At 28.1% G+C, this 19,940-nt stretch overlaps 3 protein-coding genes and 1 pseudogene across 10 annotated transcripts; 3 read left to right on the forward strand and 1 right to left on the reverse strand.

Annotated features, from left to right (window-relative positions):
• The first annotated feature begins 355 nt into the window (after positions 1-355).
• On the forward strand, positions 356-1,024 carry LOC145186392 (zinc finger MYM-type protein 1-like). The gene has a single exon (XM_080062501.2). The coding sequence runs from the start codon at positions 356-358 to the stop codon at positions 1,022-1,024; it is 669 nt and encodes a 222-aa protein (XP_079918627.2).
• A 1,332-nt stretch (positions 1,025-2,356) lies between these two features.
• On the forward strand, positions 2,357-11,564 carry LOC145190023 (putative serine/threonine-protein kinase DDB_G0281745). Of its 6 annotated transcripts, none has more exons than XM_090080209.1 (7): positions 2,357-2,939; positions 9,338-9,516; positions 9,654-9,688; positions 9,877-10,076; positions 10,171-10,420; positions 10,672-10,998; positions 11,204-11,564. In XM_090080209.1, exons 4-7 carry the CDS (start codon positions 9,907-9,909, stop codon positions 11,297-11,299), a joined length of 843 nt encoding a protein of 280 aa, XP_089936335.1. In that variant the 5' UTR covers positions 2,357-2,939; positions 9,338-9,516; positions 9,654-9,688; positions 9,877-9,906; the 3' UTR covers positions 11,300-11,564. The 6 variants fall into 6 exon arrangements, with proteins under 6 accessions (XP_089936335.1, XP_089936332.1, XP_089936333.1 ...); XM_090080207.1 differs by lacking the exon at positions 2,357-2,939 and adding an exon at positions 7,854-8,048; XM_090080210.1 differs by lacking the exon at positions 2,357-2,939 and adding an exon at positions 7,854-8,048 and having other exon boundaries at positions 9,338-9,512.
• LOC149891954 (uncharacterized) lies at positions 5,386-7,765 on the reverse strand. 2 transcript variants are annotated; one of them, XM_090080196.1, is made up of 2 exons: positions 7,473-7,765; positions 5,386-7,171 (listed from the first exon to the last, which is right to left on the reverse strand). In XM_090080196.1, the coding sequence occupies exons 1-2, from the start codon at positions 7,481-7,483 to the stop codon at positions 5,623-5,625; spliced, it is 1,560 nt and encodes a 519-aa protein (XP_089936322.1). In that variant the 5' UTR covers positions 7,484-7,765; the 3' UTR covers positions 5,386-5,622. The 2 variants fall into 2 exon arrangements, with proteins under 2 accessions (XP_089936322.1, XP_089936323.1); XM_090080197.1 differs by having other exon boundaries at positions 7,358-7,704.
• A 4,502-nt stretch (positions 11,565-16,066) lies between the features above and the next one.
• Positions 16,067-18,383, forward strand: LOC145194015 (uncharacterized; annotated as a pseudogene). Its single transcript, XR_016450184.1, has 5 exons — positions 16,067-16,615; positions 16,727-16,952; positions 17,025-17,401; positions 17,506-17,576; positions 17,677-18,383. The product of XR_016450184.1 is annotated as an uncharacterized LOC145194015 (transcript).
• Positions 18,384-19,940: the final 1,557 nt, after the last annotated feature.

The raw sequence follows: 19,940 nt of genomic DNA on the forward strand, positions 1-19,940 counted from the left end.
ATTCCTCATATGTAATATACAAATTGTTTATAGAATATCATAAAAAGCCTATGAAATTTGTATATGAAGCAATTTTATTGTCTATAATATATGTAGTATATTACTTATGTAATATATAATATAGACTATAATCGATGGAATATATCCCAACGATTCTATAGACCATCTAAATGATAATAGAAAATATTTTCTATACACTCTCGAAAAATACGATCTATCGAAACTTCTATAGACTTTCTGTAGTTAAATTTCTATAGGCCTATAGAAAATAATATTGATCTTTTCTATAGAAACTTCTATAGACTTTCAATTGCATATTCTATAGACTTTTAGTAGTTGAATTTCTATAGAGAATATGTTCCAAAAGCCTATAGAAAAAAGGATTGATTTTTTGTATAGAAAATCTATACAAATTTTGTCCTGGGAAGGGTTTACAGTTTTAAATGAAGATGAGACCATGGAGGAATCATGCTTTAGAAGATTTGTTTACTATGTGGTATTAGATAGTGTTATTGGTGGCCTTACTGTAAGATTCAAAGCAGCACAGAGCATTTCAGATAAGTTTAGCTTCATGTGGAATTATCTCAATATTGATTTGGATACATTGGAAATGAAAGCAAAATTATTAAGTGAAGAGTATTCAGCAGATTTTAGCGAAGATATTGTAATGGAAATGAAACAGTTAAAATCTGTACATTATGCAAATCTTGGATCGAATCAATTAAGCCCATTTGAACTCCTAAATTCGATTAGTCGAACTAATTTACATGGCCTATTTCCAAATATTTGTGTATGCTTGAGAATATTCTTAACAATTCCTGCTACAGTTGCATCCGCCGAACGCTCATTCAGCAAACTAAAACTGATTAAAAACTTTTTAAGAACTACAATGCTTCAAGAACGGTTAGTGGATTTGGCAATGTTGAGTCTCGAATCTTCAATATCTAGGTCAATTGATTTTGACAAAGTTGTTCGAAATTTCGCTTCAAAAAAAACTAGAAAAGCACCTTTGTTTTGTAAATGAACTATTCTTGGAGTAAACTATTTGTTAAAATTCTGTTTTTATTAGTAGTTGTATATTTGTTGAGATTGATTATTGTATTATTGAACATGGTTGAAACGTAACAAATAGTCTGAATTTTTATTTCAGAAAAATCCTTTAATCCAATAATGAAAGAAAAACTAATTACATAAAAAACAAACATTCATTAAATTAATATTCTTTAGTAAATGAAATAATTGTAGCTAGAAATAAAACTGTAATACAAGATTGCATCCTCATTGTGAACAATTGCCGATTTCAACAAAAGCATACAGTAATAGTTTAAAATATTGAAATAATGGGTAAAGGGCCCAAAAATATCTCTTGCACCGTCTAAAATTATGGCTCTCGGCGGGCCTGGTTGTGATGAAAGCCACAAAAAAATTTGTTTTAGAAATAAAAACCGTGATTTGAAACTATTTATCTTCATATTATCAACCTCTTATTAACTATTTATCTTCACTTCTTGCAAAACTCAAATTAAGTTTATCTATAAAACAATAAGAAAAGTGAACAATAAGTGAAGTGAACAATAAGTGTAGTGAACAATTATTGAATTGAACAATTAGTGAAGTGAACAATTAGTGATTATTCAAAGGCACTGCTGCTCTATAGCTTACTTTTCTTCCCAACGTTCGGTTTTTTATCTTCGAACATTAAATGAAATGCTCATTTAAGCTATCAGTTCTATGAATTAAAGCTGTTACATAAGGGTTTTCTGTTGTAACGAATAACAATAAGTATGCAAACCATAAGTAAGTCGGTGATCATTTTAACATATTACTTTGGTGGCCCCAACACCCCCAAAAAAGTCCCACTCATGAGTCTTCAAAGTTAGTTATCTAATGTTCAATCAACCCACTAAATCAATCACTCCATAACCCCCCGTTAAGATTTTGCAGGTAAAAGAGGTTTCACTAATTACAGTGACACGAGTTCAAACTCTTTCATTAATATAATCCCAACTAATATAATCCTAACTAATAAATTGAAGCCTTTAAAAAATTTTATTTTCTTGTTTTAAAAATAGGAAAAATCTAATATTTCTTCTAAATCTGACTAGACCAGTAGATAAAGCGTTAAAAGAAAAGTTAAATACAACTGAGAAAAGACGCAAACGCGAAGACTCGTATATGATAAAGCGATAATAAGAAAAGCTAAAAACAACGATCGGAAATGACACATACAAGATGACTCGTCCACTCTTCACATAAATAAATGATAAAGCAAAAAGAATTAAGTTAAAAACAACAACTGAGAAAAGACGTAAACGTGGAACTCGTAAACGATTAAGCGACAATTAGAAAAGTCAAAAACAACGATCAGAAAAGTAACAATTAGAAAAGTCAAAAACAACGATTTATCACGTAAGAAGACGATAAAACGGAAAGAAGAAAAGTTAAAAACAACTGAGAAAAGACGTAAACACGAAGACTCATCAACCTGCCATTTAAATAAATGAAAAGATATCGCAACAGGAAAACAAGCAAAAACTATAAAAGCTCAAAAAAGAAGGAGTCTGACAGTTAAGTGGAGTTAAGTGAAGTTAAGAGAAGAGATGGTTAAGGTAGAGTAAGAGATTTAAAAGAGAATTTTATGAGAAAAGAGTTTTAAAGAGATTTAAAAGAAGATTTTTATGAGAAAAGAGTTTTAAGAGATTTAAAGAGGATTTTAAAGAAGAGAAAAAATTTTGTGATAAGAAGAGTATTTTGATGAATAAGCAGTTTAATAAGCAGTTTAATAAGCAGTTGAATAAAAGAAGAAAAGAAGAAGATTTTAATATTGATTGCTGGAAAATAACCAAAAGATTTAATTAAAGAAGAGATATTTGTAATAAAAGAAGATATAAAAGAAAGATGAGTATTTGAAATAAACAGTATTGAACACTGCAAGAAGCGTAAGAGAATATTATTTGTATTATATAAAAGTTATAAGAGTAAGAGTGCTACCATTATACATTAATAGAACATTTGTTGAGTTTTATTATATTATAGAATATACTGAGGACGGCGATTATAAGTTTAGCTCTTTTAGATTAAACCTTGCCCATTCCTAACCAAACTATTCCCAAACCTCGCCCTTACCTAACCAAGTACTCCCCAGACCACTAACCTCGTTCCCAACCTCCATATACCTAATCCACATAACACTGAACCTAAACCTTCCCCTTCCCCTTACCTTCATTAGCTAAACTAAATAACAAACTAAACTTTAAACAAACATTAAAATTAAATTAATTAGATAAAAGAAGAAACATAATAATTAAAACGCCACCCTCACAATATTAACGATATTGAATGTGTGGTTGCATTAAATTTTATTGTCTGACTAAATTGTTAAGAAATAATAAATAATTCTTGTGTCAGCGATCAGTTCTTGTGCTAGGAATCAACTTTAAATTTCTAAAACCTGTTTTATTTTCAAACAAAAAAAAAGATTCAAAATATTTTTTAAATTTTAAAGGCAACATTAAAAACCCTGGTGTTAAAAAGTCGGAATGGGTTAGTAAATTAATTTCAGTTGTTCCCAAGAATTTCAACTATTCCAAAATCTTTCCTGTTCAAAAGCATTTTAAATGTGATGACGCTGGCTAAGAAAGTGTAGCGACGTTCCACATTGATTAATTTTTAGAGTTTAGAATTCCAAAATTTTTTACTAAAAATACGATGTCTTAACTTGAAGTTAAATTGTTAACTTAATATAAAATTCCAAGGCAGCTGCTCATAGGAAAATTAAGTTTCTTACTTTTGTGAAAAAGATTTACCGATTCACTGAACTAAAACTCAATATCAGTAGATTGCATTGAGGGCGTCTGTCTTTATCACAAACTTAAGAAACTTGTACCGCCCAACTATAAGTTTATGGAAGAGAAAACTAAGTTTACCCAAAAAATTTTAGTCACAGATACTTCAGCAAAGATTCCCCAACCTTGTGAATTTCGGATTGATGACGTAAAGTACGCACAGTGTTGCGTAAAAAATTTAAACATTCGAAGCTGCAGGTTTGGATAATTCTTACATATTTATGAGTTCTTTAGTTCCCATTAAACAATGATCAACAAATAATAGTTACAAAATAATCTGCCAAAATCCACGCCCTAACTTTTTGCGGTATTGTCGACCCATTAGAATGCGATTTGCTAAAGAAACTTGGGTTGTTGCTATTACACTTCCATGCTGTTAAACTTGGGTTGTTGCTATTACATTTCCATGCTGCTTTGATGAGTGTTTTTTAAATGTGTCATATATATCAACATTTTAAAATAAACAAGCTCATAGTCAAGAAAATGGTACATCAAAACTCAATTTAGAGACCAACTTGGCTTATTGGTTGATACTCCAAGACTTGACTTTGGTAATACCAATGACAGGACCACGCCCAGAAGTTTACAAACCCCGAGGTGTAATCAAGTATTACGGCGTAAAATAAAACCCTAACACTGAGTTCCCCTCACAAGATTAATACGATCAAGTTTGCCGAATATCTAATGAATATGTTGCTCATATCTTCGGATAAATTAATATTAGACAAGTATCATTACCTGTTATTAATTGCCAACTGAAGTCCTAAATTGTTTAAAGAAGATATAATGAGGATGAAAAAAAGTATTAACAAAAAAAGAAGACAAGTTTGGTACATAGACTGTGTTATTTACTATTTTACTTTAGAACTTAATCTAAATTCCTGATTCCCGTTGTCAAGAATTTCGTCCCTCTAAATATCCGCTCACCATGCGTTGCACTATGAATCCAAATCTCAAAAATGTGGCCAAAAGTCGTTTTTTAAAAGTATTCCAATATATAAATATTTTTTATAATTTAGAAAGAATATTTACCCAGTAGCTGAAAAAAATATTTTGCAGAATTTTTAATACGTCCTTTATATGTTTTGGGAGTGATTTATTGCGCTTAAAAAATAAAATAAAAATTTCCAAAATAATTCACGAATTTTTGTATTTTTTTAAATAAGACAATTTTTATATTATTATACAACATTTGAAAATTTTTTAAAAATTTCATTTTCATATATTATTGTTAATATGGTTTTAATCAAAAAAGAAGTAATAACTCGATTTTTTAGCTTTAGATTTTGGGTTTTTGAAGAAAGGAGAAAAATTTTTAAAATATGTATTTCCCCGGTTACAAAAAGTGATAAAGCTTAAAATGTTCACTTTTCACTCCTCCTAAATTTCTATCACATTGTTATGAACGTATTGGGTATAAAACAAATAATTTTTTAGCTGCTCGAATTTGCTCCATTTTGGTTTTATGTCAATTGTTTCAAAAAAAGACATTAGAAAAAGCCCGGGGGGGGGGGAGGGGTGAGAACAACAAATGCAAGACTTCATTTCAGCATTTTTATAACTTGAGATCTTTTAAAGTTTATATATATACCTTAAAAGATCTCAAATATATATACACACATACACACATGTATAAACCAATATTTGCAACATTTAGTAATATAGTAAAAATTATTTTTAAAAAATATTTATTGTTCATCAAGCAAAAGGTTTAAAACTTCAGAATCTAAGTTAACAGTACTAATAGATTTAGTTTTTTTGAAGATGAATGATGACACTATTGGATCACTACGTAACAGCAGATAATGATATTGGTTTTCATTGCATTTTTTCTAGAAATTTTACATGTATGGTTTAGTCTTGCATTTCGAATGTATTTGTTTTGTGCTTCCTGTGCCTCTTCTGAGTAAATACCTATTGGGAGTTCAAAGCAATCAGAAATTTGATAACCATGCTCTAATAGCTTGTGTACTGTAGGTGGCATTATGTACCAGTTATATTTTTTAATTATTATTTCAGAAGTAGCTAAACAATATTTTTTGAAGGCCCCCAAATCAAGGTGGTATCCACTGCACACAGCCTTCATTATATTTCTCAATCTAACAATTATTTTAACATCAACTCCTGTAATGTCTGCAAAAGTATCTGCATTGTCAAATGCTCTTCTGGCTGTGTTACCTGTGTTTGAGGAACCATAGCCATGCTTTGGCATATCAACAACAAGGCTGAGCTTGCTTCTAAACCTATTCTGAATTTCATTTTTTTGCTCAATAACAGAAAGCTTATGTTCTTTTGATCTAGCCTGATACTTTTTAATTTTCATTTTATATCCTAAGTGTAGCACATACTCAAAAAGTCTAATCCAACAATGTAAAGTAGATAGTCCCATAGTAAGAGATTTTTTATTTGGAGTAAACATTCTGATTTTTACTAGATTGTTCATCTCACTCGGTTTTGCAAAACAAATATTGCACGATTGTGATGAATTCGAAAACATGATAGCATTTACTGACTTGCCATCCAACATAGTCAAGTCAACAACAATTTTAATTTTTATGGAACAGTGCTTTTTACTACTGAGAAGATCTAGATCTAAAATATAGTCTTGCAGATTTTCGATTTGTTTTCTAAGATTTATTTCTTCTGCTGCAATGAGTTCATTTGTTTCCTTTAGGTATTGTAGTTCAAGAGGTCTACAAAAATGAGGGCTGGATGGTTTAGGATTATTCCAGATGTTTGAACCCCCAATTTTTAATTTCAAAGGAACTATTGCAGTTTGAAATACTGACTGTTCATTCTGCACTCCAGTAGTAAGATCAGTATCATCAAACCTTTGATTATAAATACTTTGTGAAGATGCACCATCCATGCCACATTTCAAATTGAATACTCCATGTGTAACTGTTTCATCTAAATTTTGAAGCTGCTCAGAATTTAGTTTCAAAATTCGAAGCAAGGTATGGTTAACCATGTTCTGCAAACTACACTTCGCAGACGTTTCTGTAATATGCAAACCCTCTGGATAACAATCTGCTTTTGATTTTAGGATTGCTTTTAATGGGGGATAAATGTCAGCATTTTGCATCAGAGATGAGTTTCGAATAATCTGGTATTGTAAATCACTCAAATCACATTGAATTTTAAGTGATAAAGCTTGATCAGCAGACATCATAATTGGCTGATAATTATCAGATTGGTAAGTTTGGCCTGGTAGATCTTTAGAAAACATTTTAACATTTTTTCCCAAATCAGATTTTCCAGGACTTGATTTTGCACGTACAACAGCAGCTTCTGCTAATTCTTCAGTTGTATGAGTTTTAGCCAAACTAAAATAAAAATAAACAACATCATTATTTGATAAACTATTTCCATTATGATAATTTCAAAAATTGATACTATGGAAAACTGCCTTAACCACACAAGTGTGGAACTGTGGGTGTATATTTTTATTTAAAATTATGTATTTAATCAGTGACTTTTAAAAACAAAAATAGCAATTCTAAACTAGAAACTATCTTGAAACTTTCCTCCTTTTTGTTCTTAATGAACACTCTATCCATTCTTTTTCTGGTCGTCCAGTTTTTAAAGTTGAATCAAGTTTAGTATTTTGATTCTGAAACAACTCACCCTCTAACCATGCCTCTTCTTGTTTAACTAATCTTTTAAAATTACGATTATGCTTTGCATATTTAACCCGAAATTTATAAATAAAAAGTCTAGTTTTTTCTGAGAGTTCTGCATCAGACAGTTCTTCATTGGTTAGCAATTTATTTTTTGCTTCAGTTTCTAAAACGGCTTGCAAATTCGCATGATTAACACCAACTTCTTGAATTACGCTTATAAGTTCTAATCTTTTCATATTTAATCAACAACAAAGAAAAAACACCTGTATAATCTTCTAGATGCACTCTTTGCAATTAATATTTTATGAAAACAAAGCTATAAATTTTCTTTACAGAAAACGACTCTATATTGAGTTTAAATACAGTTTACATCTGTTTAAAGTAAAAAGATTGCACAAAGTTCACTTTCTGTTAAAAAAAAAAAATCGGAAAAAAGTTTGGGCCACTTTTTCGCAATTTGGACTCATTGTGCGTTGTGACGCGACAAATTGGTTGGCAATAGTTTCCAATAAACACCTTGGAAATATTTTTATTCATTTTGAAAATATTCATTTTGAAAATATTGGAATGAGTTGGATTGGTAGGTTTAATGATATTTCTTCAATATTCCTTTGGAGAAGTTACTCTCATTTTGTAGTTACTCTCACGATAATAAGAAGCTAAGATTGCTTGTAGGAGACCTTTCTATACGTTTTCGTTGAATTCATAAAAAATGAATTATCAACATTAGTTCTAAAATTTATGATAATGATCCTGTAAAGCCAATTCTTCTGGTTTTATCATTTTATTATGTTCGGTAAACTTTATTACGTTCGGTAAACTTAAAAAACAAAAGAAATCTTTTAGGATTATATTTATCGTTAATGACGTCAAATATAATGACAAAAATTTGCAATAAAAATTTGCAAATTTGCAATAAAAATTTGCAATAAAAATTTGCAATAAAAATTTGCAATTTGCAATAAAATGTCAATTGAAAGTTCTTGGTTTAAGTATGCATCTACAGGTGAGATAGATAAGTTAACTTTAGATTTGAACTTATCAAGCAATGCAGCACAAATGGCTTTTCTTCATTTTCGAGATAAGAAAGGAAGACAAGCGGTGCATCTGGCGGCGAAAGGCGGACATCTCAGCATTCTCTCTCATTTAATAAAACTTGGTGCATCAGTTGAGTCGTAAGTAGGGTGCTTATTTTAGGGGAAGTTACTTAACATACAAGAACGATAAAGCTGTAGAGGACAATTAACGGTAAATGGGGAATTTGCTACCATACTATAAGTTATGTAACCAGTTAAATCATCTATCTTATTAGCAAATCATTAGTAAAACCATCTTGTTAACATATCGATTACTTATAACCCATCTTGTTAATTTCTAGAGAAATACTTTTTACATTTTTTTTCTTTAAAATTCGAAACCTTATTCTATTGTTTTACAGTTAAAAATGCGTAAAAAAAGTAAAATAGCGCTTCTTTTTATGAAGGGGAAAAAACATTTCTTCTGAAAAATATGAATATTGTGTGTGTTAACATAAACAATATTCATATTTTTCAGAAGACAAATATTAATTTATGGGTGGTATCCCATGAGGATATAAAGTCATGTCGCTAATCAATATCGACGTCATTATGCAACATTATTTTTATTAGCGCTAGAAAAAAAAGAACTTTTTTAAGAAATTTTTTTAAAGCTTTTAATCATAAAAAAATTTCTTGCCCCAAAAATTAAAAGAAATTCAAAAAACTGAATGCTTTCTTTCTTCAAACAAACGTAATTTTCCTTGAGATGAAATGTGGTATAAATATAATTTTTTTTTTCTTTATTTGACATACTGTCTTTTACTTACGAGTAATTTGTCGATGAATTTAGGCGGTGCCATAGAGGAAACACAACCGTCCATTATGCATGCATTTCTCAGTCACTTCCTTGTGTAATTGTATTACTTCAGAATGGCGGGTCACTCTCTAATTTAAATTACAAGGGAGAATCTCCTATTCAATTTCTTTCCAAGAAAAATACAAAGCTTCAATTTTTACTTGGAAAAGCAAGTAAATATTTTTTAACAATTATATATCTTTAACTATCATATATTTACATCTTACATTTAAATTATACTTTGTAAAATGTTTTAATAAGGAGGGTTAAAAAATCAATAAGCTATTCTTTAAAATTCATATGTTTTCAGATGAGGAATGCAATTTAATTGACACGATAAAGTCGGTATGTTAAATTTGAATGATTAAGTTTTATATTTTAAATAATTTAAATAATTTTTTTATCTTAAATGATAAATTTTAATAATTTTTATATTTTAAATGATTAAAAATGATAACTTTGCACAAAAAGGTTCAGGTAGTAAATTTTGGATAATAAGTTTCAGATAATAAATTTTAGAAAATAAATTTCAGATAGTACGCAAGAAACTTCACAAAGGTTCGATGAAACTGGTAGAAGTTATAGAAAACGTTGAAAAACATTCAAACGAAATTTCTCTACGATCTAAAGAATTTGTTAATGGAAAAAGCGGTACTTTAAACGTGATGATAAAAAAGAAGGAAAAAACAAATGAACTTGATTCCTCTTATGACAGTGAACTCCACGTGCTCAGGTTATTTTATTCTTATTGTAAATTTTTAACTTTATTGTAAATTGAAGTTATTATCTATCAAAATAATATGTAACTATTTCTCTTTTGCGGTTAGTTTCATTCGACACGATCGGATTTTGAGTCTTCTGGGTAGAACTCCAAAATCGGAATTAGTTTTTGAATGTTCCACGTTTGATTTCTTGTATCGGGCATTATTCTATCATGGTTTATGGCTTGATAATGTTCAAACGCTTCAAATTTCTCGAGATGTTTCAAATGCATTAGTATATCTTCATGGAAATGGACTTGTACACAGTGCTATTTCGTCATTTAGCATTTTGTTAAACAAAGATTTATCAGCGAAGGTTTTTTTTTTTAGGGGGGTGGGTGGGGGGGTGGTGTGGTGGTTTATTATCTTTTTTACTCTTATCAACAAAGCAACAAAAATACATTTTATATTTAATACTTAAAATCAGTTATAAGATTTTGTATATAATTACTATACTATACTTTGTTACATACTTCTTATTTTATATTTCTTTTCGCTAAAGCTCGACATCTTTTCCTGAAGCTTGACATTTTTCATCTCTTAGTTATGCTTAGTTATCTCTCCTAGTTATGCAATCTTGAATACTGCCAGTCGGAAAGGTTAGCACTACCAATCTGCCATATAGCGTCCCTATACCCATACATTTGCCCAGAACAACGTCGTGGTATACCGGCAAGAAAGTCAAACGACATCTTCTGTGTTGGTCTTACAATATTTGAATGTCTTACGAGAAGCAGAATACTAGAAAGTAAGTCACAATCAATCACAGGTCGATCAAAAAAATTAAAAATAAGATTAAATTGGAAAATGATTCCAAAGTTGTACGAGAATTCGTTGCTAGTTCTTACAAAATCTTGTTTAGTGAAAGCATCAAATAGACCGTCATCAGTTCAGGTAATTTTACTGGAGAGTAATTCTTAAGCTTTTATTTAAGTTGTCCGTTTTCATTACTTTCACGAAAATTAATTCTTTAACTGATAGCAGTATGTTCTTTATGAATCTTAAAGCTCAACTTACAAGCTCCTTTAAATTTCTTTTGTATAAACAATGTGAACTTAATTTTAAAAATTTTCTTTTGTTGACGAAATTATCTCTTTAGCTACGTGATTGGTTGGATGCCTTGCTTAAAGGAGGTCTGTTAACTCCAACTCCACAAACTATGAGCAAAGAAATAAACAGAATGAAGAACATTTAGTTTATAGTAGTGTTATCAAAGACCCATTAATGTAATAACGCATCCTCAAAACATTTTAAATAGTAATTGCATCAGTTTTTTTATGTTTACTTTTATGTGTATAAATTAGGTCATGTGGATATTTTTATATGTATAAATTTTGCCTTGTGGATATTTTATGTGTATAAATTATGCCTTGTGGAAATTTTTATATGTGGACAATTCCACGGTGCCTGATGTAACACATATTGACCTTTATCAATTAAAATATATCTGTTATGAGTTACTATTTTTCTTTTTTTTTTTTTTTTTTTTCAGCAAAATACTTATTTACATAAAAAATACTTATCTAAATTTTCTATTCGATGGGCGCATTTTTTTTACAACGGGGGACCCTTAATTTACAAGTACCGGATGTAACTTAAAAAATAGTTTGTTTTATTTTAAAATTTTTGTGAATCTATTGGGTGCTAGTAGTTGAAAAAATCTGAATAAGGCAATCATATGTAGTGCTATCGATCACACTGTTAAAAATTTCCGTTAAAAAACGGAAAAATATTCTGTTACTTGCACGGAAAGTATCCGTATATCCATGTATGGGATGTACAGATACATTATGTACGGAAATTTTCCGTATCTGCGGCTAAATTTTCAAATACGGAAATTTCCGTTGTATTAATAACTGCAGTTATATTTAACATGTTAAACCGCCATAAGTGATGATTTTTCAAAGTTATTTTTGGGTACATATTTAGCTTCAAAAAGAAATAGAAAATTTTACAAAAGTTGACAATTGCATCTTCTTCTTCTTCGATTATTTACTGAAAAATTTGTAATGCTTTTATCAAAAGTTGGATTTCACTATAGATATAATATTTATAATATAGTTTTTTATGAAATATAATAATATATATTATTTTATTCAAATATTATAGTATATATATATATATATATATATATATATATATATATATATATATATATATATATATATATATATATATATATATATATATATATATATGCAGCATTGCTATTTTGAAATTTGTGTATAAATTAGCAAATATTATTATGTATTTTACAAATAATTTGTAGATACTCTATCTTTCGAATAGAGCAATAAGGAAAAGTTTTTACTATATTAATAATAATAATAATAATAATAATAATAATAATAATAATAATAATAATAATAATAATAATAATAATAATAATAATAATAATAATAATAATAATATATATATATATATATATTTATATATATATATAGAGAGAGAGGCTTAGTCGGGAAAGGCATGCGATCGCACTCTGATCTTGACCACGCATGCAATATTTAGTTGCGACATTTAATAATTTTTTATGTTGTTTTATGAAATTAAAAAATAATGTAAAACATTTCTATATTAAAACAAACATTAGCAAATAATATTTCTAATTTGTTTTCAAAATTTTTTCTATTTTCAGAATAATATTATTAATTTGTATATGTCATTATGCTTTTGTGCAGTTTATGTCAGTTTAAGACTACTTCTTTGCAGTATTATGCACAACATTACAGTGTACACAGTTGTGCATATAAGATTCCATGCGGAATTATTGGATGCAAAAAATCATTTAGTACTTTCAGAGCTTTTACTACACATATACATCGAATCCATGATGTTAACAATATTAAAAAATCAATTAATAACCTTGTTAATATAGAAAAGATAGGAATATGTTCAGTTGTGACTTGTCAAGTTGAACTTCCTTTTAATGAACTTATAGTGCATTTAAAACTGCATATTAAAAATAAGGTTTCTATTAAATGCCCATATGAAGAATGTGCTCGCTGTTACAAAGTTATGTCTTCATTCACTGCTCATTTATCATCAAATCCACAAGATGGCGTTTGAGCAAAATCAAATAAATATTTCATCTTCAGAAATTACTCATAATCATTTAAATATTGATGAAAACATTGACGCAAATGAATTTAATAATAATCATATGATTCATAAAATTGGTTTATTTTTACTTAAGTTGCAATGCAAATATCATATTCCATCAACAACAGTTCAGTTTATTGTGACTGAAATGTTAAATCTGAACACGTTAAGTCAATATCAAACTGAAAAATTATTAATCATGAAATTGTCAAATTACATTCCTGAAAAAGATGTACATAATATTATTCAAGCAGTAAAAATGAAAGATCGATTTGTAATTGGATTTTCAAAAGACAAAGGCTTATTGAGATCAGCGTATATCAGAAAAGAATACTATAGAAAAAATATGAATTTTGTTGGACCTACAGAAGTTTCTTTAGGAAGAAATGAACATGGTTTTGAATGCTACGCATATTATGTTCCAATAAAAGAAACATTGAAAAGAATTTGTTAAAACTCAAATTTTGTTTCTTTAATCTCTTTAATATCAATCCAAGTTCTTGTGTATATTCAGATTATTTTCATGGAGAAGCATTTTTAAACAACTCTTTTTTTCAGAAGCATCCAAATTCATTACATCTGATTTTATATTAAGACAGTTTTGAAATAGTTAATCCCCTTGGTTCCGGAAGAAATAAACATCAAACTTCAGCCATGAACATGATTGTTGCAAAATTGCCACCTCATATGAGAACTGTCTTGAATAATGTTTATCTTGTGCAGTTATGTTGGGATAAAGATTTAAAGTCTTTCTCTCAAGTTACAGTTTTTAAAGAATTAATAAGAGGCTTAAAAAGTCTTGAAGTTGATGGAATTCAAATTGGTATAAAGCAGTATAAAGATGATGTTTTTGCCATTTTGGGAGATAATTTAAGTAGTCATTTTTTAGGTGGATTTTCACTTGGATTTAATTCAAAAGAAGGCCATATTTGCAGGTTTTGTCTCATGAAAGAAAATGAGCTTCAAACATTACCTTATACAGCTGACATTTGTTCTGTTGAGCATTATAAAAGTTCTATTCTAACTTTAAAGGCAAAACCTGAAGATCGGTTTGTTTTTGGTGTAACAAGAGACTCTATATTTAATAATTTAGATTCCTATCATGTTTGTGCACCAGATTTACTAGCTTGTATTGCACATGATTTGTTTGAAGGTGTCATTCAATATGATTTAGCTTTAGCAATAAAAAAACTAGTAAAGGATGGTTGCTTTACTTATTTACATATTAATGGTGCAATCAGAAAATTTTCTTTCCGTGGTGATGACAGGGCAGATTGTCCAGCACTATTAACATCTAAAGGTGATAAATTAAAAGGTCATGCCGTTCAAAATTGGGTTTTTTTACGTTTTCTTCCCCTTCTATTAATGGATTGAATTTTTAATTTTAACGATGCTGTGTGGCAACTTATACTTTTGCTACGACAAATAACAGAGCTCATTTGTGCAAGTAAAGTTTCATTATCTCAAGTATTATTTTTGTAACATTTAATTAATGAGTACCTTGAACAAAGCAAAAAATTATTCCCTGATATTCCACTTCATCCTAAACACCACTACATGTATCATTACCCATTTTTGATTATGAAATGTGGCCCTCAAATAAGACTTTGGACATTAAGAATGGAGAGTAAGCACATTTTCTTTAAAGATCTGCTAGAAGTGCTCAAAATTTCATTAATATCACTAAACATTTAGCTGGGGCTCATCAGCTGTTGCAGTCATATGTCTGTAGTGAAAGTTCATTTTCTAATAATGATGATGGTGGTTCAGATGGTGTTTGTTTTGATGGCTCTATGTTTTTAGTCGAAATAACAGAAGCAGTTGCTGCTATTCCATTCACAGAAAAGTTTTGTTCATTTAAAATGACATATAAGGGGACTACTTATACTAGGGACCAGTTTGTAGTAATACATCAGAATGAGGGAGTTTTTATCTTTGGAAAATTTATTTTATCTGTTTTTTCTGGTCTAAATCAATTTTGTCTTGTGTTAAAAAAATACAATTCTAAATGGAAATCTGATTATGGCTTGTTACAAGTGGAATGTGACCTGGCAAGTAGACCTATTTCTCTACCAATTGACAAATTAGCTGATTATTGTCCATTATGGGGTTATAAGATTGGTTTCAATGTGTATTTAACTTTAAAGCATGCTATATTTGATAAATGATTAAATGTTTATTTATCTGTGTAAGATAAATAAACATTTCAAATAATTTAATTTCTTAACTAAAATTAAATTAGTCTTAAATAATAATTCTTGAGTATTTTTGTTTGTAGTAATTACATTTGTATTTAGTATTAGTTTTATTCAGATAAAATGTTTAAATACAAAATGTTTTTTTATGGTAATTATTTTTTGTTTCTATTCATGAAATATTTATAATATAAAATAATTTTTTGTTTCTGTTCATGTTTCTATTCTTTGTTATTCAAATAGCTTCTTAATTATCTTTATTATTTTTATTTTTTTCATAATGATCTTTTTAAATGGTTTTTTATTAATAAATACAATAATTATTCACACAACAGCATCATTATTATTTTCAAAGAACACTTAATGCTTGGACATTAATCTGTACTATTTTTTTATAAGTATATAAGAACTTTGTTTTCTATTATTTACTAATTTAAGAGTAGTAAACCAAAGTACAGAACAAAAGTAAAAGAAAGTATTCTAGAAAGAACAAATTTAATTAAATCAACAGTATTTTGACTTTTTCTTCTTTAATTTGGTTTTTTTATTTTTTTAAATTAGCATTTATTAAATGTAAAGATTTAAAATGTTTTATATTTTTGATAGTTAAGAATTATTTTTTATATTTCTGATAGTTAAGAATTATTTTTAATTATAATAGTATTAAGTATAAATACATATAATGTAATTTTATAAAATATTACAAAGATTTGCATGACTTCATTTTGGATTTATTTCTCAGAGAATATGGAAAATTTATTAAGAGAAAAATTAGTTACTGTCTTTCCTGCTCATCAAGAAGTTGACAGAGTCATCAATGGTTTATTGTTGTTAGGCCTTGAGACAGAAGATGATTTAAAATATTTGAAAGAGCAAGACCTAATAACATTGCTTCCTCCAATTAAATCTAGACGTTTTTTGTCTGTTTGTCAACCAGTAGAATTATTACAAGCAATTTCTCCATCTTCTTTAAGTTTGCTCTCTCCAGAACCCTCAAATTCAAGTATGGGTACATCTTCAAATTGGGCCCAATTGTTTATTGTGAACTGGGAAAAGTTTCCATTAGATTTTTTGAAAGATTTAAATAATAAGTAAAAGCCTACTGAGTCGCATATTCAACAAATGGTTGGACTGTTAATGAGCGATGTGTTTTTATTTGATCGTAGGCCAAATCGACAAAATTTGCGTATTATAGCTCAAAAAGTTGTTTCAAGGTAAATTTTTTTTTTATTTCAATACATAAAATAAATACTACCCATAAGATTTAGTTTCATAAAAACTGAGTTAGTTTTAGATACTAATAAGCTAATATATAACAATTTTAGATTTCCTGATGCATTTCTTGATGAAATAAATGGTAAGGTGATATCCAATGGAGTTGAAACATTAATGTTTAGGATGGAATCCAGGAAAGAAAATGCAAATCGTAATGTCACTTTTTTATCAAGTACACCTAATATTTTAACAAAAAGAATGAAGATGAATGTTCACAGTATTGAAAATTGGGACCCAAATTTATCTAGTGAATCTGTGGAATTAATAAATATCAAGGTAAGAATTTAATAAATCAGTTTTTAATCAATTTTACTTAGAGATTTTAATAGTTTTCTTTTACTTTAACAGGAACAACTTCAACAAATCTATACAATTCTGCCATGGAATACAAATGATGTTAAAAATTGAATGTCTGATACTTATTCGCTACAGCGTCAAACAATAAATGCAGTCATTCCTTTTGCAGAAGTATTGATTCAATGGCCATTTATATCTCAAATAGAATATCTTCTGGACCATTTTGCCACTCTGATGAATTTTTCATTAATGGAAAGGTTATATAGTACAATCAGCACCAAATCAAGACTTATTTACTTATTTTTTTCAAATAAATGTAGTAAAGATTTAGTAGAGCAAGTTCTGCTTGAAGCAACAGTCATAGGTACAGAAAATAGGGGCATTCAGCGAGTTTGTTTGGCATGGCTACCTCTGCTTATAGCTTATAGGTGATAAAGTGGATCATTTGTAATATCAGTAAATGTGTGTATTTTTTTGTAAATAATCTTTTCATTTTAAATGATATAAATTTTAAATGTTATTTATTTTGTAGTCAGCCTTTAGCAGCAATTCTAGAAATTGAAGAAATTTGTCCAACATCACATTCAATAATTGTTGTCAAAGGTACTTTTTGACTAAGACTAACATTGAGATTTATAAATAGAAATAGCAATATAAAAAGAATAACAATAACAGGATATTTACTTTATTAATTGGTTCACAGGAACTTGGTTTGATTCAGAATATTTTTATGTTTTGGTGGAAAAGAAAGTGTGCTATACCTTCACTGATGCTTTGCAAGCTGTTGTGGCATTGTTTGCTGTTCATTATGTAATGAACATGCAATATCATCCAAATTTTACTACATTAGAGTTTATTCAAAGGTAAGATTATTTCAAAGTAATATTATTGACTTATTAGTATAAGTTTGATTAAATATTTTGACCAAATAGTTCTAAAATTAGAGGGAAATGCTGGGCATAGAATCATGTTAATTAAAGTAATTTTTGTGTCATAATACATGGTTGACTACAAGTGAAAAGAAATGCTAAAGGAAAAAAAAAGGAGCACTTATTTGCCCTCGCATTGTGACGTTAATTTGAGAATTAAATAGTTTCAGTTTGACCTCCATTTGACTAACATTTTTTTAAATTAGTACTTATGTATTACTTTCTTTAGTTATTTAAAAAAAAATTCTTTTTTAATATTTTTTGTTGTAGTTGCTGTATCAAAAAGATGTACTTTTATTTTGAGATATTTAAATATTTGATATTATTTAGCAGAAACTAGGTAATAAAAACTATGTGTTTACAGAAAATCAATTCTTGTTTAAGTAAAATCTGTTGCATAAATATTTATATGTATTTATGCATATATATATATGTGTGTGTGTGTGTGTGTGTGTGTGTGTGTGTGTGTGTGTGTGTGTGTGTGTGTGTGTGTGTGTGCATAAATATATATATATATATATATATATATATATATATATATATATATATATATATATATATATATATATATATATAATATATATATATAAATATATATATACATATATATATATATATATATATATATATATATATATATATATATATATATATATATATATATATATATAATATATATATATAAATATATATATACATATATATATATATATATATATATATATATATATATATATATATATATATATATATATATATATATATATATATATATATATATATATATATATATATATATATATATATATATATATATGTATGTATATATGTATATATATATGTATATTGTAAATGTTTAACTTGCTTCAAAATGTAATTTTAACTTTGAATAATAATAAACTAAATAAATAATTTATAATAACTTTATTTAAGAAACGTCCGTGTGTACACTAGAATACTTCGATGTTTTCTCAAAGTATTTGAAAAGAATATAGCGTATCCAATGAGATATATTAAGTTAATATATATCATTGAGCATTTCTGATATCACACGGACGTAGGCGGTGACATAAGCGTTCGTTATTACCCGACTAAGATCGTTCGTTATTTCCCAGCGACCCAACCAAATGAAATTAAATGAATATATTGAGGTTGTATTAATATACCCTAAATATAATACGTGTTAAAAAACTCCATGATTATGATACTTTGCAACTTTATAAAAAAAAGTTTAGGTTTTATATACTTAGTATAGCCAATACATAAATGTTTCGCAAGTAAAAATTACATGAAACAAAGAGAAAAACTTAGAATAGATCTATCGTGAACAACTTGCGCATCTATACTACACTACTGTACGTCTGGAACTGATCATGGAACACACTCTCGCCAGGGGGAAAAAAATTTGTCAAGTTTCCTAATCGAACATGCCGTAATGACCTTATTCGGATTTACCCCGCGTTCGCCAATACCCCACTCTCCCCTATATTAGTTAAAAATAAATTTTTATGTATATCCTTAATGTAAATGTATATAGGATTATGTAATATAATTATATTATTATGTGCTAATACTTTATTAAAATTTTAATTTTTTTTTTTTTGAAGTTGTTTTTTTACAAATGGATTATTTAATCACGGAAAATTTAATATATTTTATTGTAAATCAAAGATGATTTGTCTTAGATAATATTTTCGATAACATACAATCTATTTTATATTTAAAATGTTCACTTTTTAAATTTTCATATGAACAACATTCCTTTCATTTACGAAAACTATACGGCAGCTGAGTTGCCACAACCTTTCTGTTGTTTAACGGGGAAAACGCGTTGATTTTCAACGGAAAATTCAGTTTATATGAGGAAAATTTCCGGCAGCTACGATGACGAAACCTCCCGTTATTTACCGGAAATAAACGGAAAAAACCCATTGTATTTAAATGGAAATATACTAAGCATCTGCGTATCGTTATCGAAATATCGAAACTAACCGATATTTTTTACGATAATAGTTTTCGATATGAGTTGGTATATCCG

Source organism: Hydra viridissima, unplaced genomic scaffold (genome assembly GCF_058129835.1).
Source record: "Hydra viridissima isolate aposymbiotic clone 2 unplaced genomic scaffold, HvirCarnegie_v1 scaffold_2, whole genome shotgun sequence".
Classification (NCBI taxonomy): domain Eukaryota; kingdom Metazoa; phylum Cnidaria; class Hydrozoa; order Anthoathecata; family Hydridae; genus Hydra; species Hydra viridissima.